This window comes from Lepidochelys olivacea, assembly GCF_965140295.1.
Source record: "Lepidochelys olivacea isolate rLepOli2 genome assembly, chromosome: 6".
NCBI classification, from domain to species: Eukaryota; Metazoa; Chordata; order Testudines; family Cheloniidae; genus Lepidochelys; species Lepidochelys olivacea.
In genome coordinates, this window is record NC_140416.1 from 29,183,450 (window position 1) to 29,206,533 (window position 23,084).

General features: G+C 39.6%; 1 protein-coding gene across 3 annotated transcripts in view; it reads left to right on the top strand.

Moving 5' to 3' along the window:
* Positions 1–23,084, top strand: part of TUB (TUB bipartite transcription factor) — a 126,548-nt gene that overhangs the window by 73,290 nt on the left and 30,174 nt on the right. The window contains exons 6-13 of one of the 3 annotated variants that reach the window (XM_084632274.1): positions 4,099–4,170; positions 5,630–5,748; positions 6,737–6,928; positions 7,450–7,562; positions 10,024–10,138; positions 16,379–16,477; positions 16,885–17,056; positions 18,353–18,478. In XM_084632274.1, coding sequence (XP_084488400.1) covers positions 4,099–4,170; positions 5,630–5,748; positions 6,737–6,928; positions 7,450–7,562; positions 10,024–10,138; positions 16,379–16,477; positions 16,885–17,056; positions 18,353–18,478 — 1,008 coding nt within the window. Of the gene's footprint in view, positions 1–4,098; positions 4,171–5,629; positions 5,749–6,736; positions 6,929–7,449; positions 7,563–10,023; positions 10,139–16,378; positions 16,478–16,884; positions 17,057–18,352; positions 19,382–23,084 lie in introns of those variants that run through there. The other 2 variants (XM_084632275.1, XM_084632276.1) reach the window with 2 other exon arrangements.

Below are 23,084 nucleotides of genomic sequence, written 5' to 3' on the forward strand. Positions count from 1 at the left end.
AGAACAACATTTTCTGTTTCCTGGAAAGTTCTGCAAGTTAGAAAAAAAAAATCTGTTCCAAAATGGAAGGAAAACAAAAAATTTTGAAATTTGCTATGAAACCAAATTCCAAACAAAATATTTCATTTTGAAAAAAATCAAAACTTTTTTTCAGATTTTGACATTTATTTTGTTTACATTTATAATATAAAATAAAATAAATTTCAAATAAAAATAATTTTGAAATGAAAAATAGAAATGGTTCATTCTGAAAATGTCAGAATAGAATGTTTAAATTTTTTCATATTTTCCTTGAAAGGAGATTTTGTCAAAATAGCAATTTTTCTGCAAAACTTTTTGCTTTTGATAAATCAACATTTCCTGAGGGAAAATGTTGTCTTAGGAAATTTCTGACCAGCTCTAATTATAAACCGATTTTTAAGTTAGATCAAACCACTGGGGTTTATTATTTTGGGGTGGTCTCTTTTTTTATATTAAAAACTGTTAAAACAAGCATGCTTGATGGACAGTAAAGGTATGTCTACCCTGCACACTTCTTATGGAGCCATGCAGCGTACATACCCACATAGCGCCCCCAAGCATGGGTATAAATAGCAGTGTGGCTGATGAGGCCTGGCTTAGGAGAGTAGCTTAAAGGCATGCCAGTAGGGTGTGGGCATATAGGCAAGTACATACCCTACATGTTTTCTACTCACCCAAGTCATGTCTCTCCATCTGTTTTTAGCAGTGTAGTGTCCTGTGTTGCTGGAGCCTTTCTCCTCCTCAGGAAGTTTCCCCCCAGTGGGGGAAGGCTCTGGCAGAAGGGAAGCAGCAGGGAAAGAGTTCAGCATCTCCCCACTGTGGAATCTTTCCCCGTTGCTGGGAAAGACTGGCAGCAGGAAAAGGCTGTCCTCTCCCTGCATCTGGAGACTTTCCCATCTCTCTCCCCTCTGGCAGGCTGTTTGTAAGTACACAAACCCTACACACTGCCACCAGTGGTTTGTACAGTACACGTAGTCTAACTGTTTATGTGGGGGACGTTTTAAATGAAAGCACTGGTATTTAGCTTCATGACTCTTGTTAAGGTTAGTGGAGCACGCCATGCCCTTTGTGGGTACAAAGCACCAATAAGCTGTTTTTAACTAGTAGAGGTTCCATGGGATATTCCTGTTGGATGATGGGGTTTGCCATCCCATGGAGTGAGAAGGGGGCTTGTCAGCTAGCTTTTCTCACCCTTGGGTGTCCCAAGAACCATGGGGACATTTGTTTAGGAGCTGAGGCTTTCAGGTGCAGGCCCAATGCTTCTTCCCTGGTCCCTGGACCATCTCACTGCCATGTCACCATGAATCTAAAGAACCATGCTCCTGTGGGAACCTTGAGAGTAGCTGCCCATAAGCCACCTTCAATTTGTTTATGGGTGAGGAAGGGGAAAGCCACGTAAAGGCAATGCTGATGGTAGGAAAGGTCATGCTGATTGTCATTAGAATTGCTTAGTCCTGATTTGAATCCATTCTGCTGTTTGACAGGAACTTTGTGGTGAGTGTCCAATATTAACAGATGCCTGTCTCCACAGGGAGCGTCCAACATGTCTGTTTCAGTTAGGAGAAGATAGGTTATAGAATACATTAGTGCACAAGCAATATTCTCCTTGCAAGGAAATGCCAAATGTTTTATTTGATTTCCCCATCTGCTGGAAATTGCCACAACTAGAATAATTCTCTTCCTGTGGGAAATATTCCGGCCTTTTGATTTCAGTATTTTTAACATTGAGCCTTCCTTGTCAGTGAATGAATCACAAGGACAGACACACACTTCCTCAGGTTTTAGCAAAAATCAGATGAAAATCTAACATTTAGTTACACGTTTATCAGTTTCATTAATGTCATTGTGACCGTAGCAGTCTAGATAGTTGTAATTTTTCATTGCCAGCTGGAGGTAAAATTGCTGTTGCTTTGAGATTTAGAGAAGGAATAGATCTGTGTAATACTTCAAGCAGCAAACAAAATTGCTTTCTGGGAACAAAGCTGAAACAGGAGCTTCTTTAAAGCATTCTTAGGGTGTTCCCAAAAGATGCTTAGAACCAGTTTGTTAAACATTGGCAAACATTTGCTGGTGATTACACCAGCAAAATCTGACTCATGCACGATGGGTGTAAATGCATACCTAAATAAAATAACTGTTAAAGCTACTGCATATTAGTGTGCTCAACTCCCTGCTTTTTTATGCACCAGTGCCCATTTGGGACATGGAATGCTGAGGTTGCCCTCACAAATGCTGGATATAATTTGCATGCCAGTATCTGAAAAATTATTTTTCCCCCCTATCCCAGAGCATCTTTGCAGACACTGAGAACACAGTACAGCATTGTCTTTCATCCTGTTCTTCACTTATTCCTTCACTAAACCCAGTCTGATCATGTCCCTGAGTATGTCCTTCTGTCTAATTGGTTGTGTTTGCATTATTTTCATTAGCATCCTATCATTTGTTCGTCACCTGCAGCATCCCCATCATTGTAATCTTTTCAGTTGTAGCCAATCCTGTACTCTGATTTGACATCTTACTCTCTTCCTAACCTCTTCAATCGTCTTTAAATCATTTTATACCTGCTGTCTTTCATCTTTGCTGCCACCAGCCTTCTGATCTCTGTTTCATTTAATGCAACTGCTTCCAGGCCATAGAATAATACTGGTAGTACACTGATTTGATAAATTTTCCCTTTGATACCGGTTGTTATGTTTTTAACAGTCCATAATTCCATCAATTTCTGTGCAGCACTTGTGGCTAAGGCACATCTCCTTTTATCTTCACCCTTGATGGCGCAATTGGCACTGATCAAGTTTCCTAGGTACACATAAGATTCTACTTGTTCTATGACTTTGCTGAGTCTGCATTTCAGTACATTCTCTTTTGTCCCTTTCCAAGATTCACCCACTTCATCTTTTGGCATTTATTATAACTCCAAGTTGACTACACCAATTTTCCAAGGTAGCAAAGGATGTTATTATTCATGCAAATGTGTCTGCCTGTTGTCATCCACATAAGCTTGGGAGCTTAACTTCAGATCATTCAATGGTATGCCCTCCAAATCGTCTAATGTTCTTAATATCCAGTTGTAGAAAAGTGTCTGTAATTCCATGGCCCCAGTTTGAAAAATTGGCTCTTGTTAAATAGCTTTTAAGGCTCTCAACGGGAGTCAAAGAATGAAGAGAGGGGCACATAATCACATTCTCTTCAGGTAGTTCCTATTCATGTGTGATGATGGTGGGTGAGTACAAGTCTTCGAACTCTAACAGGTATGGCCAAAATGACTAGTTAGTCTAAGAGCTCTGACTTCCCTTATACACAGGATGTATATTTCCTGGATGTTGGAGACTCTTTTGACGCCATTTTTGTATTGTTTATTTCCATAATAGGGAGACCTAAAGCAGTGGATGATGGGACCATGCCTGTTGAATCTCTAAGGGATACTTAACAATGTATATGCATGTACTTGACCCCTATGTATTTGTGGGAGGATGAGCATTTGAAGTGATTGGAAATAGCAATAAAATAAAGAAAAAAATAAAAGCTACAGAACACAATTTCGATCAGTGTCAATATTCAAACCTAAGAATATTGCCACAAGCATTTCAGCTAGTATATGAGTCTGTGCACTATTTGGTTCAGTCTTTGCTTGCTGTAAAATAAATATTTTTTTATGTTGTTGAATAAATTTTCCTGTATAATCTGTGTGTACCCCTGAATTATATTGGTATGTCAAAGATCAAAAAGTAGACCAAAGACTCTCAATGAAGAACTCACCTACAATGTGCTGGAAGATTAACAGTGCAACCATTTAGTATGAATAATACATTCTGTAACCTCAGTTCTAAATTCAGGCCATTCTCATTTAATTCAAAATACTGAAAGGGAGGTGACACCAGGTTTCAATGGGCGTAAGGTAAATTTCAATCTTCAACAAGGGTTGGCTTTTATAAAGGAGAATATCTGAGAGTTATGGCAGCAGAAATGTGGCTGTACCCAGCAAGCCCTTGGTCATGTGTGGGGTCCTCTCATTAAGGATTGTTCATGTGATTAAGGGTTTGCAAAACCAAGCCCATGGATTTTTTCCTTTCCCAGATCCCCACGCAAATACATCCTGGTCCACTTCCACCTCCCAATCCAGTCTTGTGGCCCTGGATCATGTTCCAGGTAAGTACAGAAGGAAGAAGTTAACCCTGCCCCTACTGTTTATTTGGCTCCAAAGATCTTTGTTTAGTACTTGTCCTATTTTCCCTTCTATATTTGAATTAATGATCATGGAAATTCTTGACCAAAATTACGGAAAACAATATTATTTTTGGAACATATTATGTAATCAATCTGTAATTTCAGATTTGGACCAAAAGTGAAAAGTGGCTTCATTTACGTAAAACTCCCTAGGAAAACCAGGCCTGCTAGACTTCCTAGACCCCACCCACCTAGACCTTTTGCTGCCAAGTCCAACCTGGTCTTCAAAGTTACATTTCCTTAGACTCCTCAAAGTTTGTGTGGTTGGGGCACTTACGGGACTGACACATAAGTATTAAAGTGAAATGGATCAGTGATCTAAGGATTCCCTCTGTTCTGGTCTAATTTTTACATACAAAAACGTACGTAAAAACAGTTTGATTTTATAATTTTTTTACCTCACACTAAGATCTGCCCCCATGAGATCAGATAGGAATAGCCAAAGGCCCTACTTCAATTGCAGGATGATTGTCAAATAATTGTGGCAGAGTGTGGACAAGATACAGAAAAATCACAGAAAAGTAATAATGGACGTTTATTAATTGCAGTAATTTGGAAAAGCCAAAGAAGACCGATTTGTTTAAGAAAAATTTGCCAGAACAATACAAACACTCAAGTGTTATGTTATGCCTGCTAATTTTTTTTTTTTGATAACTGGACATTTTGGTGCAACTATATTACACTCATCAATGCGTGAAGCTGACAATGGGAGCCCCACCTTGCGCAGGTGCTGACAGCCCAAGCCCCAGCCGCTATCAGCTTGGATAAATGGGGCTCTACTGTACTAATGGTGAAAAAAGTATGTGTTGCAAACTTCAAAATGTATGCAAAATTGTGGACTGTTCAAAGTAAGCTAATTAAAATCAAAATTGTGGTGGAAGCCTAATCCACAATTTCTGCAATCTCACAAATTAAGTAGGGCTTTAGGAATAACTAAATATGAAATCTTACCATAGTGAGGTACATCTTGCAATTTTTTAGGCCCCCATGCATCTGCAAAGGGCTGCCTTGCAGGATTGGGGCTTTTATGATCTTGTATTTAAAGCACTCAGCTAGGAGATCTGGATTTAGTTCCTGGCTCTGCCACACACTTCTTGTGTGTTCTTGGGTAAATCACTCAATCTCTGTAAAATGGGGATGATTACACTTCCTTTCCTCCCACCCTTTGTATGTCTTGTCTGTTTAGATTGTAAAACTCTTCCAGGCAGGAGCTTTCTCTTGCTATGTGTTTGTACAGCACCTAGCACACTGGGACCCCAATCTCACCTGGAGCTTCTAGGTGCAACAGTAGGAGAAATACTAATCGTTTGTATCCTGTATGCATACATGTGCAGCTTTAGTGTTTTCACATTTCAAATAAACTTGTTTGCTTGCTCCTCAGGCATTTCAAGCAGCATGAATTTTGATGAAGAGGATGAGGATGATGAAGACAGCTCAAGTTCTTCCCAGTTAAACAGTAACACCCGACCTGGCTCTGCAACCAGCAAGAAATCAAACAAGGTTAAAAGGCAGAAGTGTTGCCTGTAGATTAATATGAACTTTGTCATTTCCAGGCCAGAAAGCCAGCGTTTTTTAACAGGGACGTTTTTTAATATAGCATCTTGAGGGAGGTTTGCTGTGGTACATCACAGACTTCAGAGAAGTAAGTAATGGAAAGGTTGAACAGGAGAGCATCTTCTGAAAACCAAAAACTAGAGATGGGTGAAATGACCTGAAATTTCACTGAAAAGTCAAACCAAACATTCCCAGAAGTAAACACATAGCTAATATTACCTGAACTTGAATGAAGAGAAAAAAAATAGGTAAACTAAATATCAAATTGTTAAAATAAAATCTTTGATCAGAGTTGGTGATGGGGAGAGAGGTTTTGGCTTTACTGTTATCTCCATCTGTAGTCTCTCACTCTGCTCCTGCCACTGGTACCCAAATTGCTCTCAACTCTCAAGTAGAGGCATTCTTAACCCTGCTACTTCAACTGTAATCCATCCCCAAACAACCCACTTTTCCCTTTCATGATCTCCCAATTGTCTACGTTTTCCAGCTATGAACTTTCTCAGAATTGGGGGTATTCAGATCTAGGGTTTTGGGAAGGACTCATCCATAAATATTGAGCCAGATTCTGCCTTGCATTGGTTATGAGTCTGACTTTCAAGGTGCAACTAACTCCACTCCTTTTTTCCAGTATGTCCCCTGCGCGGGGGTGCAGTTGGCACAGGAAACTTTTCCACTGGCTTTACACCAGCTGAGAGGGGGGATTCTCATCTGAGCAGCTGCATCCAAATCCCACCTCTTTGCAGCGCCTGAGAGGCATAAGGGGGCCAGAACAGGGGGAATGCAATGTGCTATGTTGTTGCCATTATTTTTTTTTTAAAAAAGAAAAGCTGTTTCTGCAGTGCAGCTGCTGACATGTTTCTTTAAAATCTTGTGTTTTCAGTCTTTCCTTTGTAATAATAAAGTAAACATGAGGTAACCTTTCTTACTCTTCTAGGAGGCAGCCTCAGCTCCCAGCCCTTCCACAAATGAGCCTGTCATAGATGTTGATGACCTGGAGGAGTTTGCTGTGAGACCTGCTCCTCAGGGCGTCACCGTCAAATGCCGAATCACAAGAGACAAGAAGGGAATGGACCGAGGAATGTACCCTACCTATTACCTCCACTTGGAAAGGGAGGATGGTAAAAAGGTCATAAAATATACCTGAATGACATACCAGTTGCACCTGAACTTAAACCCATTAAAAGTGTCTTCAGAATTTTTATGTAGCCAGTAGAATTATATATTTCCTTTGACTAAGGGTTTGGTACTATGCAGTGTATCACCACATTATATTTACTTTCCCATTCTTTATCATATTATTTGGTCTTAGAAGAGTCCATGCCTGGCAGCTGAAAATCGTTAGCAATTGAGGCTCCTTGCCCTTTGAGACTGAAAGGCTTCTATTTTCACTTTCCTTGGAGGAGCCAGTACAAGCTAGAATTAAACATTTAACAAAGCATATCAGGTTTAATTATTTAAACCATAAATAATGGATTGAAGGAAGAAGCAGTCACTGCGCCTTGCTGGCTTTTACCCATTTTTGCTAAGTGTCAGGTGACTGTGTCTGCTGATGATGATAAACCTCGGGAACATTGCCCATTTATTGGGAGGATGGGGTATTAAACATTCTTTAACATTCTACAATGTGACATTTTCTGCATTCCTTAGGTATTTCTATTAGCTGGAAGGAAGCGAAAGAAGAGCAAAACCTCTAATTACCTCATCTCTATAGACCCAACTGACCTGTCTCGAGGCGGAGAGAGTTTCATTGGAAAACTAAGGTAAACATTGAAGCACCCAAGACAGAGAGGAGGGAATATATGTTTTCTTGACAGAATATTCAGTTTCTTTGCAATTATGAAACCTGTAAAAAAGGAAGGCTTACTCTTAGTTACAGTCTTGGTTATATCATGTGACTCTAGGCCTTGGGTAAAATTTTCAAAAGTACCTAAGTCCCATTTTCCATTTTTAAAAGTGATTTAGGTATGTAGGATCCTAAATCTTATTGAAAGTTAATGGGACAGATTTCTGAATCTATTTAGGTGTCTATCAGTGTGGTTATGCGCCTAGGGGGATTTTCAAAAGCATCCAAGAAGATTAGGTGCCTAACTCCCATTGATTTAAATACCATTAAAAATCTACCCTTAGGCCTTTTTGAAAATTTTACCCCTGTCTCAGGCCCTTTAATAAAAGCCTTAAACTGCATTGTGATAAATGAGAGGGGGATAGCTCCCTTTTGTGGACATCCAGCCAGCCAGTTAGCTATAAAATTCCTCTTAGTAACTGTTCTCTACTTGCTTTACCTGTAAAGGGTTAACAAGCCCACAGGTAAAAGGAAAGGAGTGGGAACCTGACCAAAAGAGCCAATGGAAGGGCTTCAACTTTTTAAAATTGGGAAAAAAAACTTCCCCCTTTTCTGTGTGTTGTGGTTCTCTGGAGAGCAGAAACACAGAGTAGCAATGCTGTGAGCAGCTTTACTACCAGGTATGAAAAAGCATTAATTCATACCTCTAACCTACTTATCTGAAACCCCAGGTAGGTAAGTAAATCAGGGAATGTCTAAAAAGACGTGATTAGGTTTATTTCTTACTGGCTTGTGGACGCCTCTGTGCTAACTCCAGATGCTTTTGTTTTGCTTGTAACCTTGAAGCTGAACCTCAAGAGAGCTATCTTGATGCTTAATTTTTGTAACTGGGTTTTTTAAATCTAGCAAAAGCCTAAGTTCCAGATGTTTTCTTTCTTTTTTGTTTTTAATAAAATTTACCTTTTTTAAGAACAGGATTGGATTTTTGCTGTCCTAAGAGATTTGTGCATATGTTGTTTAATTAGCTGGGAACAACAGCTAATTCCCTTTGTTTTCTTTCTCAGCTCTTTCCTGGAGTGGCGGGGGGTGAATGGGCTTGAGGATACCCCACAGGAAGGAATTCCCAAGTGCACCTTCCTGGGTTCCAAAGGGTTTGCATTTGGGTGGTGGCAGTATTTACCAAGCCAAGGTCAGAGAGAAACTGTAACCTTGGGAGTTTAATACAAGCCTGGAGGGGCCGGTATTAATTTTTAAAATCCTTGCGGGCCCCCACCTTCTGCACTCGAAGTGTCAGACTGGGGAATCAGCCTTGACATGCATTTATTTACAAGTGGAGGAATTCTTATAGAACCATGAGCTTCTTCCCCCTCCTTGTCCTTCTCCCTGCAAGTCTGTTGTTAATATACACTTGTTGTGCTTCATTATTTTTATGACTTTCATTTAAAGAAAGGAAGAAAGTCTGATGTTGTTAAAAACTTGTATATATACACACAGGGAAAAGTCATTATCTGTTGTCTGTTTGGACTAGTGGCTAAAAATTTGGATGCAATATTAGAATTGGTAAAAATTAAAAAACTAGTGTAAGAGAAGTTGAGTCACTGGAAAGTTTGCTCTTCAAAGCAGGAGCAGCATTAGCAGCAGGCAACTAGGGTGGTCACCCAGAGTGCCAACTTCCAGAGTTGGGGTAGAGGGAGCACCACCTTCCTCTGACAGTTTTTTGTTTGTGCTGGTCGGTTAGTTGGTGGTTTTTTGCTTGGCCACTCAGAGGATGCTGAAACATTTTCAGCCCTGGATGGCAAAACATTTATTTCCAGACCTGTGTCAAACCAGGTATGAATAGTTAAATGGCTCAGGGTGGAGTAAATATGTTTCACTGCACAGCTTTCTCATGAATGTTTTATGTTATTGCACACACATATTTTAGTTATTTATTTCTTTAGATTTCTTTAAAAAATATACAGAAAAGTACCTATCTATTGATCTAGGCGCCTTTTGGTAGAACTTAAGAAAACCATCCAACTAAAACAGCAACTAACTGAACAGAAACTCCCAACGAAACTCAGCCTCATGAGTGTCTTAAGCACCATACATGATACTCAAATTATTTAACCCTTTTTTTACAGATGCTCTGCATTGAAAATGGCACTGTAGATTAACTAGAACTGCACCGCTTCTTTTATATCTGATTTATTGTCTCTTGGTAGATTACAGAATTCTCCCAGCACAGTGCAATAATAGGGACAGTCACTGTAACATGCATCTTGTAATATCCTGCCTCCCAGAGGTGCATGTATATTTAGGATTTCAGATGACCATTTTATTTACAGTTAATAGAATATTATGGGTTTTTTACCACTTGAGGCTCTGATATGATAAGGGACTAGGTAATTCAGGCTGTTTTGTCAACAAAAGTAATTTGTCCTCCTGTTTTTTGATAGATCAAATCTTATGGGGACTAAGTTTACAGTATATGACAACGGAGTAAATCCAATGAAAACAACATCAAGCCTAGAAGCAAGTAACCTGCGTCAGGAGCTAGCTGCTATTTGCTATGTAAGTACTGCTCGCAGGCAAAACCTGTAAGGAGTGGAAGTTAATTTTCAAAACATTGGACCTGGTTCTCTTCTCACTTACACTGGTATAAGTCAGCATTCGCTCCCTGAACAACTGAGGTTCCCAGTTCCAGATTGTCTCTCAGCAAGACCAGGAAACTTTAACAGGAAGTAAAGGTAAGAAATACTTACCCACATGTACTCCTTGTCACCAGACAGATTGCCATGTGACAGGCCCCTCATCTCCAGTCAAAAGACCTCAGAGCTCTGGTACTATGGGGATAGAATGCTTTACACTCCTGTACGTATCTTATGGGCAAGGCCTTTCTCAGTGGGAACTGTAACTGTGAGGACAAAATTACCACCAGTAAAACATGATGAGCAGCAATGGCACCCTGGAGATGGCACCTTTGTTCCAGTAGAGTTCACAGGGAGCTGGGCAGGTAGGTCTGAAATGGTCCCTCAGAGAGAAGGAGAGAGTGCATGTCTCCCTTTGAAGGAACCAGGAGCATCTGGCCGCTTCCTGGCTCCAGTATGATGTGGACTAGCTAGTCACACCGTCCCCTCTCCCCAGCTTGAGAGGGTGAGTCTCAGGCTGTAAGAAACAATCTGTCTGGAGTGATGGGTGGTGCGCTGAATGACCTGGAGGATTGTCAGCACATGAAAACCAAAATGAGGGGCCCTCCACTTCCATGGCCATGACTCCAGGCAGTAGGGTCAGTGGTATTACCAACATTAACATGGTTTTTTGGTTGGGGTATGGGGTTGGTTCTGTCTTCGTGCAGATGACACAACATATTTCCCCCACCCATTAACCCACCCCTTCACTCTGGTGTCTGGGTGCCTCACACCTGCCCCTTCAGATTTTCAGCAAACAATACCTTTAAAATCATAAACTCAAGCATTTGACTTCACTTTATATTTAGACTTCACTTTCACTATGATATAAAGGCACTTACATGTCTAGTGAATTATTTTTACTGACTTTTGTAGTGTGGCATTCCCTGTAGCAGAGCAACTGATCTGCTGCTGCTATCAGAAAGTAGGAATAAAAAAATAAAAACAACTTTTTATATGTATTAAAAAAAGAGAAATATGCAAATGGTGATATATAGATATAGCAAGAGCTATAGTTATAAAATATGCAAATTGAGGCACTGCATCATTTGCATGGAATCACCAGATATTTGGACATTGCAGGTGAAAACCCCACCATAGTCAATGGAGTTAGCATCTACATGCATGAAACTAATGTAAGTGAGATCAGAATCATACCCACTGTTTGGTGAGTTTAGCTAAAACAGATTAATGAGTTTGCATAGATGCCTATTACTAGATCGGTGTGTTTAAAACTTACAAGTATATATTAAAAAATTACATGGTTAAGCCTATTACTTGTTCCACTGATCTTTTAATATTTCAGAAGAAAATTATTAGATTTTCAAATGCGCTATGATTCTGACCACAGCACAAAAGGAGAGCTGGATTTGATTTGATTAATGATACTGCCTGTTAAAGTATCTTAAACCACTGTTGTTTGTACTGATTGCAGCACAAATGCAGTGTAGTAAAGTACCATACAGAAGGTATTCAAAACAACTTTATCCTAAGGTGACCTTTTTAATATGTCATAAATATAAAGGGAAGGGTAAACCCCTTTGAAATCCCTCCTGGCCAGGGGAAAGCTCCTCTCACCTGTAAAGGGTTAAGAAGCTAAAGGTAACCTTGCTGGCACATGACCACAATGACCAATGAGGAGACAAGATACTTTCAAAAGCTGGGAGGAGGGAGAGAAACAAAGGGTCTGTGTCTGTCTGGATGCTGCTCTTGCCAGGGACAGAACAGGAATGGAGTCTTAGAACTTTTAGTAAGTAATCTAACTAGGTACGTGTTAGATTATGATTTCTTTAAATGGCTGAGAAAAGAATTGTGCTGAATAGAATAACTATTTCTGTCTGTGTATCTTTTTTGTAACTTAAGGTTTTGCCTAGAGGGGTTCTCTATGTTTGAATCTAATTACCCTGTAAGGTATCTACCATCCTGATTTTACAGGGGGGATTTCTTTATTTCTATTTACTTCTATTTTTATTAAAAGTCTTCTTGTAAGAAAACTGAATGTTTTTTCATTGTTCTCAGATCCAAGGGTTTGGGTCTGTGGTCACCTATGCAAATTGGTGAGGCTTTTTATCCAACATTTCCCAGGAAAGGGGGGGTGCAAGTGTTGGGAGGATTGTTCATTGTTCTTAAGATCCAAGGGTCTGGGTCTGTAGTCACCCAGGCAAATTGGTGAGGCTTTTTACCAAACCTTGTCCAGGAAGTGGGGTGCAAGGTTTTGGGAAGTATTTTGGGGGGAAAGACGTTTCCAAACAGCTCTTCCCCAGTAACCAGTATCTGTTTGGTGGTGGTAGCGGCCTGTCCAAGGACAACAGGTGGAATATTTTGTACCTTGGGGAAGTTTTGACCTAAGCTGGTAAAGATAAGCGTAGGAGGTTTTTCATGCAGGTCCCCACATCTGTACCCTAGAGTTCAGAGTGGGGGAGGAACCTTGACAGTACTGATTGCAGCACAAATGCAGTGTAGTAAAGTGCCATACAGAAGGTATTCAAAACAACTTTATCCTAAGGTGACCTTTTTAATTCCAGCCTTAGGTTTCCCTTGAGCAAAAACTACCCACTGTAACAAACATCTGATGTCAGATGTGAAATCCAGCTCCCTCTTATTTCATATTGATCAAGTCCCCCTTTGGAGAAAGCTGTGCCAGCATCAACCAGCATACTGAATCTGACCAGCATGCCTCATTTATCCAAGCAAAATGAAAGACTGGCAATAACTTCATTGTTAATTGTGAGATAAATGCACTGAAATCCCTAATTGTGACGCTCCCCTCTGGGTTATGCTCCAAGCACTATGGCTGAAGTAAGTGCAAGTGCTAAGAAATTGTTTGTACTCTCACCACAGAGAATCTTATCGTGATGGCAGAATAGTTGATTAATAAATCTTCAGCAGCACCTAAAGGCCAATTTCAGAATAGCTGTGCTTTTGTAAACATATCTGAAGTACGATTTTAGTGAGATGCAGAGGTCTGGCTGTGTGCTTAGCAGCAAGGCTGTTTGCCATGCTCAACACTTACCCCTTTAAGTTCTGAATAGCGCACAATTCAGTTTTCTCCAGACTTAGTAAGTTGGGCGATCAGATAATAAAAAAATTTCTGATCCAGTTTCCACTGTAGTCAATGAAAAAACTCCCACTGACTTCAGTGGATGTTGCTCAGGCTCCAAATCACTTGCACAGTGAGGTAGATAGTATATCTTAGTGTGTTTTGATGTAGTGAGAGTTTTGGTCTTGTGTGTGATTCAACAGTAAATAAGTTCTACAAAAAGGCACTGGTGTGTGCATAGTTCAGATAGGAAGGGAATGAAACCAAGGAAAGACCGTGGGTATCATTGATCCAGTTTTTGTATTCCCTACAGAACTATTTGCAGGCAAGCAGTTAGGGTGTATAGTACGTGTGGCACCTTAGAGACTAACCAATTTATTTGAGCATGAGCTTTCGTGAGCGACAGCTCACTTCATCGGATGCATCGTGAGCTGTAGCTCACAAAAGCTTATGCTCAAATAAATTGGTTAGTCTCTAAGGTGCCACAAGTACTCCTTTTCTTTTTGCGAATACAGACTAACACAGCTGTTACTCTGAAACCGGTGTAGAGTACGTGGATTTTATAACTGTTATTGTAATAAAACACATAATAGCCTAAATTTACACTGTGTTTTAAAAGCCAGAGTATGCAAAAGTTCTGCAGTCCAGTGATTAAACACATGAATCACCATTATACTATTCCCAGGAACACCACACTGGTCAGGTAAATGGCAATGATCCATCACCTAAACACACAGGAGCAGCTCTTCAACTGATTTAACTCACTATAGCTCCAATAAAGTCAATTGAGCTATTGCCATTTACAGGAGCAGAGGATCTGGTCCACAGATCCTATTTTTGAGCTCCTTTGCACAAGTGTAAATCAAAACTGTATTACAGTAAATGGAGTTACAGTGGGGTCAGATCAGATTTTGGTCCATTTTCCCCAAATAGCACTAGTCACAGCCCTGGAATAAAAATGTATTTATAACAACATTGTTGGGTGGAAGGGAATAATGGAGGAGATCTGGGAAATTGACTTTATTTGGATGATGATATGTTGGGAAGTTCTGAGCTTAATTTAAGCTCCTTTTCCTTCCCTACTTGCTTTATTTATGTATTCCATGTTTATGCAGAACTGAATTTTAATGTTACAGCTTGATGTTGGCAAAATGATTACATCCATTGATATACACTTTCATAAAGCCTTTTAGTGATTTACTCATCAATGGTATAATTTACAGTGTGAAATCAGTACTTTCCTCCCTTCAGTTCCCTTTTCATATAGCGAAAGCATTAATTTTAGTTTTTATTCGAAAGTCTGATGAATATCTTACTGAAGTTTCAGGGGGATAATGTATTCTTGTTGCAAGTAATGTTATGCGGCATTAGTGTTTAACTCCAGCTTTCACGGTCTCCAGCCACATTGGTGTCTCAGTGGATTGCATATAACACAACTGCAGCTTGAAAAGAAATGCTCAGGACACTAAATAGAAAACCAGTATTGTCAATAATTAGTGGAAGATAAGCCTAGGCACGAGTCTCTTCACAGAAATTGGCTCTTGCTATGTTATCTAAGCTCTCTCTAGCTTGAGAATGCTGTTGGCAAATGTATTAGTTTGGGTCTCACTATTATACAGGCATCAAATAGGAATTCCCAGCTGAAATGATGACCTTTGTTTACTCTGTCAAAGACCTTGACAGAAGCATTTTGTAAAATAGGCAGAAAGCTTTCAATTACTGTCCTGGTGACATAGAAATCCATTTGTCTCTTCTGTACCCAATGGGATTTATCCAGCATGGTTGAAAATCTTTTGTAGGACTGGTAGAATGGTAAGGAATGTTTGTTGAAATAACTGGGGTGATTTCAGAAATTTGGAGTATGACAAAGGCTTCATCTACATGCAGACATTTTAGGCCTACATTTTCAAAAGTGCCTACAGATGTGGGGTGCCTTAATTTTTCGGTGCCCCACTTGAGACATCATAAAGGGCTCTGGTTTGCGAAAAGGGGGGGGGGGTCACAAAAATCAGGCCCTTTCTAGGCGTTTCCAGTTGAGTACCCAAAAATGAGGCATCCAAATTCACAAGTCACTTTTGAAAATTCCCCACGGATTGAGCTGCACTTGCCCTAGTTTAGATGAGGCTCTTGACAGGTTCTGGTGTCTCCCTGGGGTAGCTAAACTGATGGTAAAGCTCGTCACTGATTTCAGTAGGTACAGGGATAGGCCACCATGGAGTGATTTGAGAATCCTACCTTTGCAGTTTATTGCCCCTTGAAGATAGAAGAGGGAGGGGGAGGATAATAGCTCTGACTACCTGAGGACAAATAAGGACTGAAAAGAGAAATCAGACTAAGGGTCTATTTTGATTTTGGCACTTACCTTTTGAGAGACTCTCAGTTACCATGGCGGTGGGCACGGTTAAAACCTGAGTAGATAGAGAGCAAAGTTACATTTACTACGAAACACAATGTTTTGCATGGACATACCTTGGCACCAGTGTTTTTTTTCTCTACCGTCTCTGCCTCCGTAACTAAGAAAACCTGCCTTTGTGATACCATGTTTGTTTGTTTTTGTCATTCTCATCTCCAAGTCCACCATATTTGAAGACTTTACAAATCAAACCAATACTAACAGATGCTAACACTGGCAGCTCTTCATCTTTTGCTTTTGTGCTGGCTGTGGAATGAAAGGAAGCTAGGTTTCTTCCCCTCCCCCCCATTAAAATGTGTGTGTGCATTTAGTGGTTATGAAATTATAACTGCAATTTATTGTGATAACTAGTGGTACCCAGGCATTCTGGTTATTTCATATCTGTTTTCAACAATGAATGATTTTTTACCTGCATTAATGTAGCTGGCAGCCTGTCCTAGAAGCTTTGTCACAGAGGGCTTTATGGCAGACTGTTATATTTCCATTTTTCCTTTTGTCAGAACTGTTAAGACAGAGAGGTTGACAGTGCTGATGAATGCAGGCAATTCAGATGGTTTTTGAGTGGACTAATAATGGGGTGATGACACTGCTTTATCCTCTGTGCTAAAGAACTTAACTTCCAAGATTAAAAATAAGAAGCATTACAAATACTTTTTCTAAAAATTTTTTAGGAAACAAATGTCTTGGGATTTAAAGGACCTCGCAAAATGAGTGTAGTCATACCAGGAATGAATATGGACCATGAAAGAGTTTCTATCCGACCACGTAATGTAAGTCACAATGTGTCTCAACAATTAAAATTACTAAAGGATGTCCTCTTTCACCCAGATTGGTTATGTTTCTACTTCTGAAGGGTTGGATGTTAGAGATTTGTTCTGTTTGTACAGCACCTAGCACAGTTGGCTCCTAGTCTGTGGCTGGGGCTCCTAGGCGCTACCATGTTACAAATAAATAATAATACATTTCAGAGATCAGCTATGGACTAGGATTTTCAAAGATGTCTATGGAATTTGGATGTCCAATTCCTATTAAAATACTTAACATTCCTTTGTTTTGTTTTATTTGTACTGTGATACTCGAAGTTAAGGGTGACAATTAAGGAGTACGGTGGAAGTTGTTAACTCCCTTTCCCCTCAGAGAGTGCTAACTTGAAGTTTGTGTGTGTGTGATGTTTCAGGAACATGAAACGCTTCTTGCAAGATGGCAAAACAAAAATACAGAGAGCATCATTGAGCTGCATAACAAAACTCCGGTCTGGAATGATGACACCCAGTCCTATGTTCTAAATTTCCATGGTCGAGTCACACAGGCCTCCGTGAAAAACTTCCAAATTATTCACGATAATGATCGTAAGTGCAGATCACTGAGCTAAACTGATTAGAAACAACATTTATTTTGTACACACTCTGACACTGATTCTATCCTGACAATTCAGATCAGATTGTTTTTTATACCTACTGGGACAGATTTTGTGCTGTGCTCCCTGAAAGGTGCAGCACGGAAGATGCAGTGTAAGGGTAAAAGTTGCTTTATGCCACCTTTCTATCCTCTGGATTCCAGGCTGCTGCAGAGGCCGGTTAGGCCCCCCAGTGTAAATTGAGCAGCTCTGCAGGCTATGCTAATTTACAGCAGCCTCCTCCTCCTGGCTACTTATGGACTGGGCAGCAGCCCAGGATTCCCTGTCAGAGCAGTCAGCACTGTGCTATTCCCTGGGCTGCCCCAGCACACTCCTTTACATAAGGGCCTGTATTAGTCCTTTGCTGGGGAAATCCTATCCCAGCCATTTGTGGTTCTTTTCTGGTCCCTCTATGCCCTCAGTGTGCACTTGGCGAGTGGGGGCAGAATCTGCCCCACTATGCACTCGCATAACTCACAGGTGTAGATGACACAAGGAAGATGCAGATGTATCGGACCAGAGTCTTGTCTAGGACAGTGAGGGTGTTGAAGGCTTGGTAAGATCAACATTGTGAAGACCATGCATGGGAATTGGCAGTGCCAGCCTCTGAGAGCTATATGGTGTTTTAAACATTTGCCAAGGCTTCTAAGTGATGCTGAAATTCACACTGCACAATTACCTTTGAAGTGTTTCTGTGTCAAGTGTGTACATTCACAGTAGCAGAAAGGCAGCACAGTTACACCCATACTCACCCCCTCTCACACTCTTTCTCCCAATTCTCTTTGCCTGCCTGTCTGCCTGCCTCACCTTGCTTCTGTTAAATTCAATGGGAGCAGAATTAGATCCTGTCTGGTATGAGTGAAATTCTCCCCTGTACAGAGGATCAACACAAGTTCTGTGCATAGTTCTTGTGCTGGCCTTCTTCACAGAGGTGAATTTCATGCTTATGAATGCTAGGGAATAGCGGCCTTGTTTGGTTTTTTTTTTTTTTTAAACCCATTTTTACCTGGGTAAAATTTTAAAAGAAAACACACACAAGGCCTTTATTCCTGCAATTTGTCCTCATTCAAATTGTCCTCTTATGAATAATCCCATTGAAGTCATGACTACTTGTCTGAGTATATGTTATAGCATTCAATCCATCTATCATGGTGGGTTTTGGGCAGTGGGTTGGTATTGAACACGCATTTATTTAATAGGGGCTGCAGTCAAAACTAACACTTTGTCACTTTTATGACTTTTATTACAGCTGACTATATAGTGATGCAGTTTGGCCGTGTGGCTGAGGATGTATTCACCATGGACTACAACTACCCAATGTGTGCACTACAGGCCTTTGCTATTGCCCTCTCCAGTTTTGACAGCAAATTGGCTTGTGAGTAAACAGGAATGGTAGAGTCTCCACACAGCTGAGCAGTATGCCACAAGGGAAAACAACATGATTCCAGATACTCACTGGGATCATTTATGGTTCATACAAACCAGGCCAGGTAAAATTCATTTTTGGAAGGCCCACCATATTGCTGGGGAGAAAATAATTGGAATCTTTTAAACATTCAGGACATTCAGGAAATATTGTTTTATCTGTTATATATTTTTCTGAAAGTGGCATCAAGTTTCTGTAAATAAAAGTCCAGTCTGATAGTCTTAGCTATGTTATGGAGAGATGCCATGATGTACTGTACCATGGCTCAAATAACACCATTCCTAGTGGTGTCTCTTTTCTAAATCCATGAAACCTATCTTAAAAAAAAAAAAGTCTGTTTTTATGTTAAGAAGTATTCAGAGGCTGTACTCAGACCTCAAGATTGTGTTGAATACTTTGAACGTCACATCACCCAACACAGAAGAAACGATCACCAAAAAAGATGCACTTTTTGAATGGACGAGGATCTCGTGTAATATAAAACCAAGTCTGAGGGTGAAAGGCCTATCTATATTGGACTGAACTTGATTTGTTGCTATTATTTATGTGGAGGATCAGAGTGAGTTTTAATTATAGTAGGAGAAAAAGGAGAAGTAGACAGCACAAAATAATGTTGCACAAGTCACTTGAATTCTAAGGTGTCTTTTTTTTATGTTTTAACATCTATTTGCTTTTAAGTTCTGTTTCAAATGAAAACCTATTGGAATTCTAGAAAGGGAAAAAATCTGAATGCCAGCATTTTGGTATGCTGGGTCTTGGGAATTGTATCCTTATATATCCCTATATCAATTCAGATACATATTTTGTGTCAAGTGATATAAATATTTGGATAAAGATCTCTTCACAGAGCTGCATCATTATTTTAAGCCAGTTGTGTGAATGATGAAGGAAAGTAGTAGAAATAATATATTAAATTAGTCTGGCCTTTTGTGATTTAAATTTTGGATATTGAGTTTTGTCAAATCTGCAGTAACAATTTTCATATTAATTTCTCATTATAAAAGTGCTTGAAATCTATTGAAATCTATTTTACATTATAATGTAAAAGTGCCAGCTACTGAGCTAAATTCTTCTCGGCAAATATAGTGTACATTACAGACAAATTAGATTCATTCAGGACATACAAATAGCTTAAAATAGGATTTTCTTTTGTTTCATCTTTTCTGATAGGATATATAAATAAATATCATTTCAAAATACAAGCTGTCCACTCAGCTTTCTTGCATTGTAAACATCTCAAAAGTCATCAAGGAAAGACTTTAACTATGAGAAATGCATAAAACCCCTTTTAAAAATAATAGAGATCCTGAGTCTTACTTCTATTTTCCCTTACAATAATATTCCCAAACTAACACAACAGTTTATCAGAAGAGCTTTAAATATTGGAGTAACATTTTATACTGTGCTTATAAAAAACCCCTTTTTTATCCTTAAGAGCATATCTAGTTTATATAATGAGAAAATGAGATCAGATCTGCTTGTCTCATAGCTTCCAGTCCCTGTGTGACCGTAGGGGACAGGCCATTAGGACAGGTGGTGCCATTTGGACTGTATGATTTCAACTAATAAGAGAAATATGTTTTATTCTGTGCCTCTGCCTCCAGGTCTCATTACAGATATAGGGACAAAGAAATTTCAGTGGACAGATGTGCTTGCAGTTGGATTGTTGTTGCTTAATTTACAGCTTTATATGAAAGTCTGTTTTAAATAGAATAAACCCATTTTAAATCCCATTGAAGTCAATGAAGAGAAGCCTCCCGGCTTTGATAGGGGTTTGTTCACCCCTGGCCCAACCTATTGAATGTGTTCTAAACAATAGCAGAGACTGCCCTTCATCTTCAGTCTTTTCACAAAAGAAATATTTTCTTCCTGTAGTATAAAATAAGAAAGATATCTCCTGATCTGAGATAAAGGAGCAGTGAGTTCCTTCAATGAATGATAAAAATGGTAATCAACCAGGATTTGCAGTTTTCATTACTCAGCACTTTGCTAGTATGAGACCCCAGCAAATGGGTGTGTTCTCCTCTCTCTGTCGACTGTTGTGTTCTTGCACCACATCTGAGGCACTCTCTCAGCCCCTGTCCACTATCTGATTTTAAATTTTAACAAACAAATAAATGGCATTCATGTTATTGTTTGACAACTTCTAAGCTTACTCAGTGCTTCTAGGACTAGCTAGAGTTTTGGTTCAGCCCACTGCAAAGATAGATACAATTTGTTGAACTTGGATCTGGTCTCAATTCCAAGGTGTAGAAGGTGTTGGAATCTGGGGGTTTGATTCTGGCCATCTCCAATGATAATTATATGCCTAGAAAATGGCATGTGGCATCGCCACATACTTCTATCTACTTGCAAAATCCACTCAAATGAACGGAATGTCTTAGTCCATTTTCTTTTAATTGGGTGGGAAGATAGCCTGTAAGTTACACTGGAAAGAATATTAACTACAGTCTTCCTAATGTTACTTCACAGTACCGTAAAACAGTACTAGCTAAGTAACTGTAAAGGGAAATTATCTTTACAGTAGTCACTAGAAAATGAATACCTTTGTATAAAGAAGGATCTTTGTCACCCAGAGCACCCTACACCAATAAAGAGAATAGAAGACGTAACAAAAATTCTGAGACAACTGACTCAGCAAGAAACACCAGCTATGAGTATCATCACCCCAACCTTTGTGATTAGGATTTTCAAAGGCATCTACAGGAATGAGATGCCCAAATCTCACTTAAAATCCCATGGCATTTTTGCAAGAGTTCACTATGGTGTCCTTACCCTTGCCTGATGATTGTAAAGCAAGATGCTGTGTTCTGTTCAAGCACCTGGCTACTATCTTTTGCCCCAGATGTGGCCACATTTCAGTGGTGACATATCTATTTTGTGAAATGTGTGGGACATTTCCAGATGAAAGACATTACTACATATGAATATTTTTAGGTTCTAATTCCTCTCTCCCCCAATCTTTCATTCTTGCCATCCTGTTAAGCATATAGATTCTTCCTAAACAAAGCACAATATATGGAATTACATAGGCCCCAAGAAAATAGATTGTGCCTTGCACAATAAAAATGCATTTTGTAAATATTTTCAAAGATATCTGCTTTCCCAAATAACCTGTTCGACAGGTCTCCCAATTAGACTTGCTGGTAAAAGAGTGTTAGCACCAATATCTTCTGGAACTCCTTCATATCAACATTTAACAGCACATAAACCTTGTCCTTTCAGTATCACAAATAAGAATAATAAGAACAATATCAGGTCGTATAGTTCCCCTACAATGTCCCAGTGAGAATTTGGTTAGAATTGACTTCATAATGTTTTAGCTGTAAGTACTCATGATTTAATCTTGCTTACGTTATTAATTTTGACAGGGAGTCATAAAGAAACTGTGTCTGAATTGCTTATAGGCTAATATCCTTCTCTTTTATGTGACTTCTTAATTTAACTTGTCACTTAACAACTAGATTGTTGACAGCAAATCATTTCTTCCTGGACTCTATCTAATTTTCTTTATCTCTGAAGCTCTTCTACTGCTGGTCCGCCTCCTCTCTCCAAGCCCATTATCTTTTATTCTAAGATGTATAAGCCAAATGTGGTTGTTCTGGCAATATCATTCAGTGAATCAGCTGAATAGCGCTATCAGGTGCGCATCCAATAGTGCCCCCACAATGAGGAGCTTTATTGGGGCTGAATTTGGCCCTTTGGCTTTACAGTGAAGTAAATTAACACATTGAGAGGCAAGCGGATACAAAGAGCTTGTCAGAAATATAATCAGCATTTCAATGATTTTAGGAAACCTAGTAATAGCAGTTTCCAAGCCAGTGGCAAATCAGTGGGCAACACTGTCCGGAAGCCTGGAGTTTCTGTTATGAAAATTCTCTTTGTAGGGTTTTCTTATTTGTCCTTTTGGTAAGGGTGAAAGTGATTCTAAAAAATGCAACATGTCAGTGCTGCTAAACAGAGTCCACATCTGAGAAGCTAACCATCTTCCCACTCCGAGGGAAGGAATGTCACTGAGAAAAAAAGAGGTTGGGTAAAGCTTCATCGCACGGTAGTAATAACTAGGCCTTTATTATGAATCCTGAAACCATGGAAATCCACTTAAGTGTCTGTCCAGTTTATTTCTGCGTTTATTTTTCACGTTATCTTACAATAGTATTGATATCTCCAGACCATTGTGATTGCATAGCACCATAAAGGAGCACTGTTCTCACTCTAGAAATACATTTCTACATACGCTCTAGAAGGGGGCCCAGAATAAAATCCTGTATCTCAACACCCCAAACTGTAAGAGGGCCTGGAATCTTATCAGGGCTCTGGAGCCAAATTAATGCTGACCATTGTTTGTATAGTGCTGAACCAAAGCCCTGGATGCAAAGCTTCTGGCCCATCTCTAGCTTTTGATGAAGGAATTTTCAGAGAACTGTAACCAGCCATAGACATTATTAGGGTGACCAGGTAGCAACTGTGAAAAAACAAGACAGGGAGTGGGGGGTAATAGGCACCTATATAAGAAAAAGTCCTCAAAAAACAGGACTGTCCCTATAAAAACAGG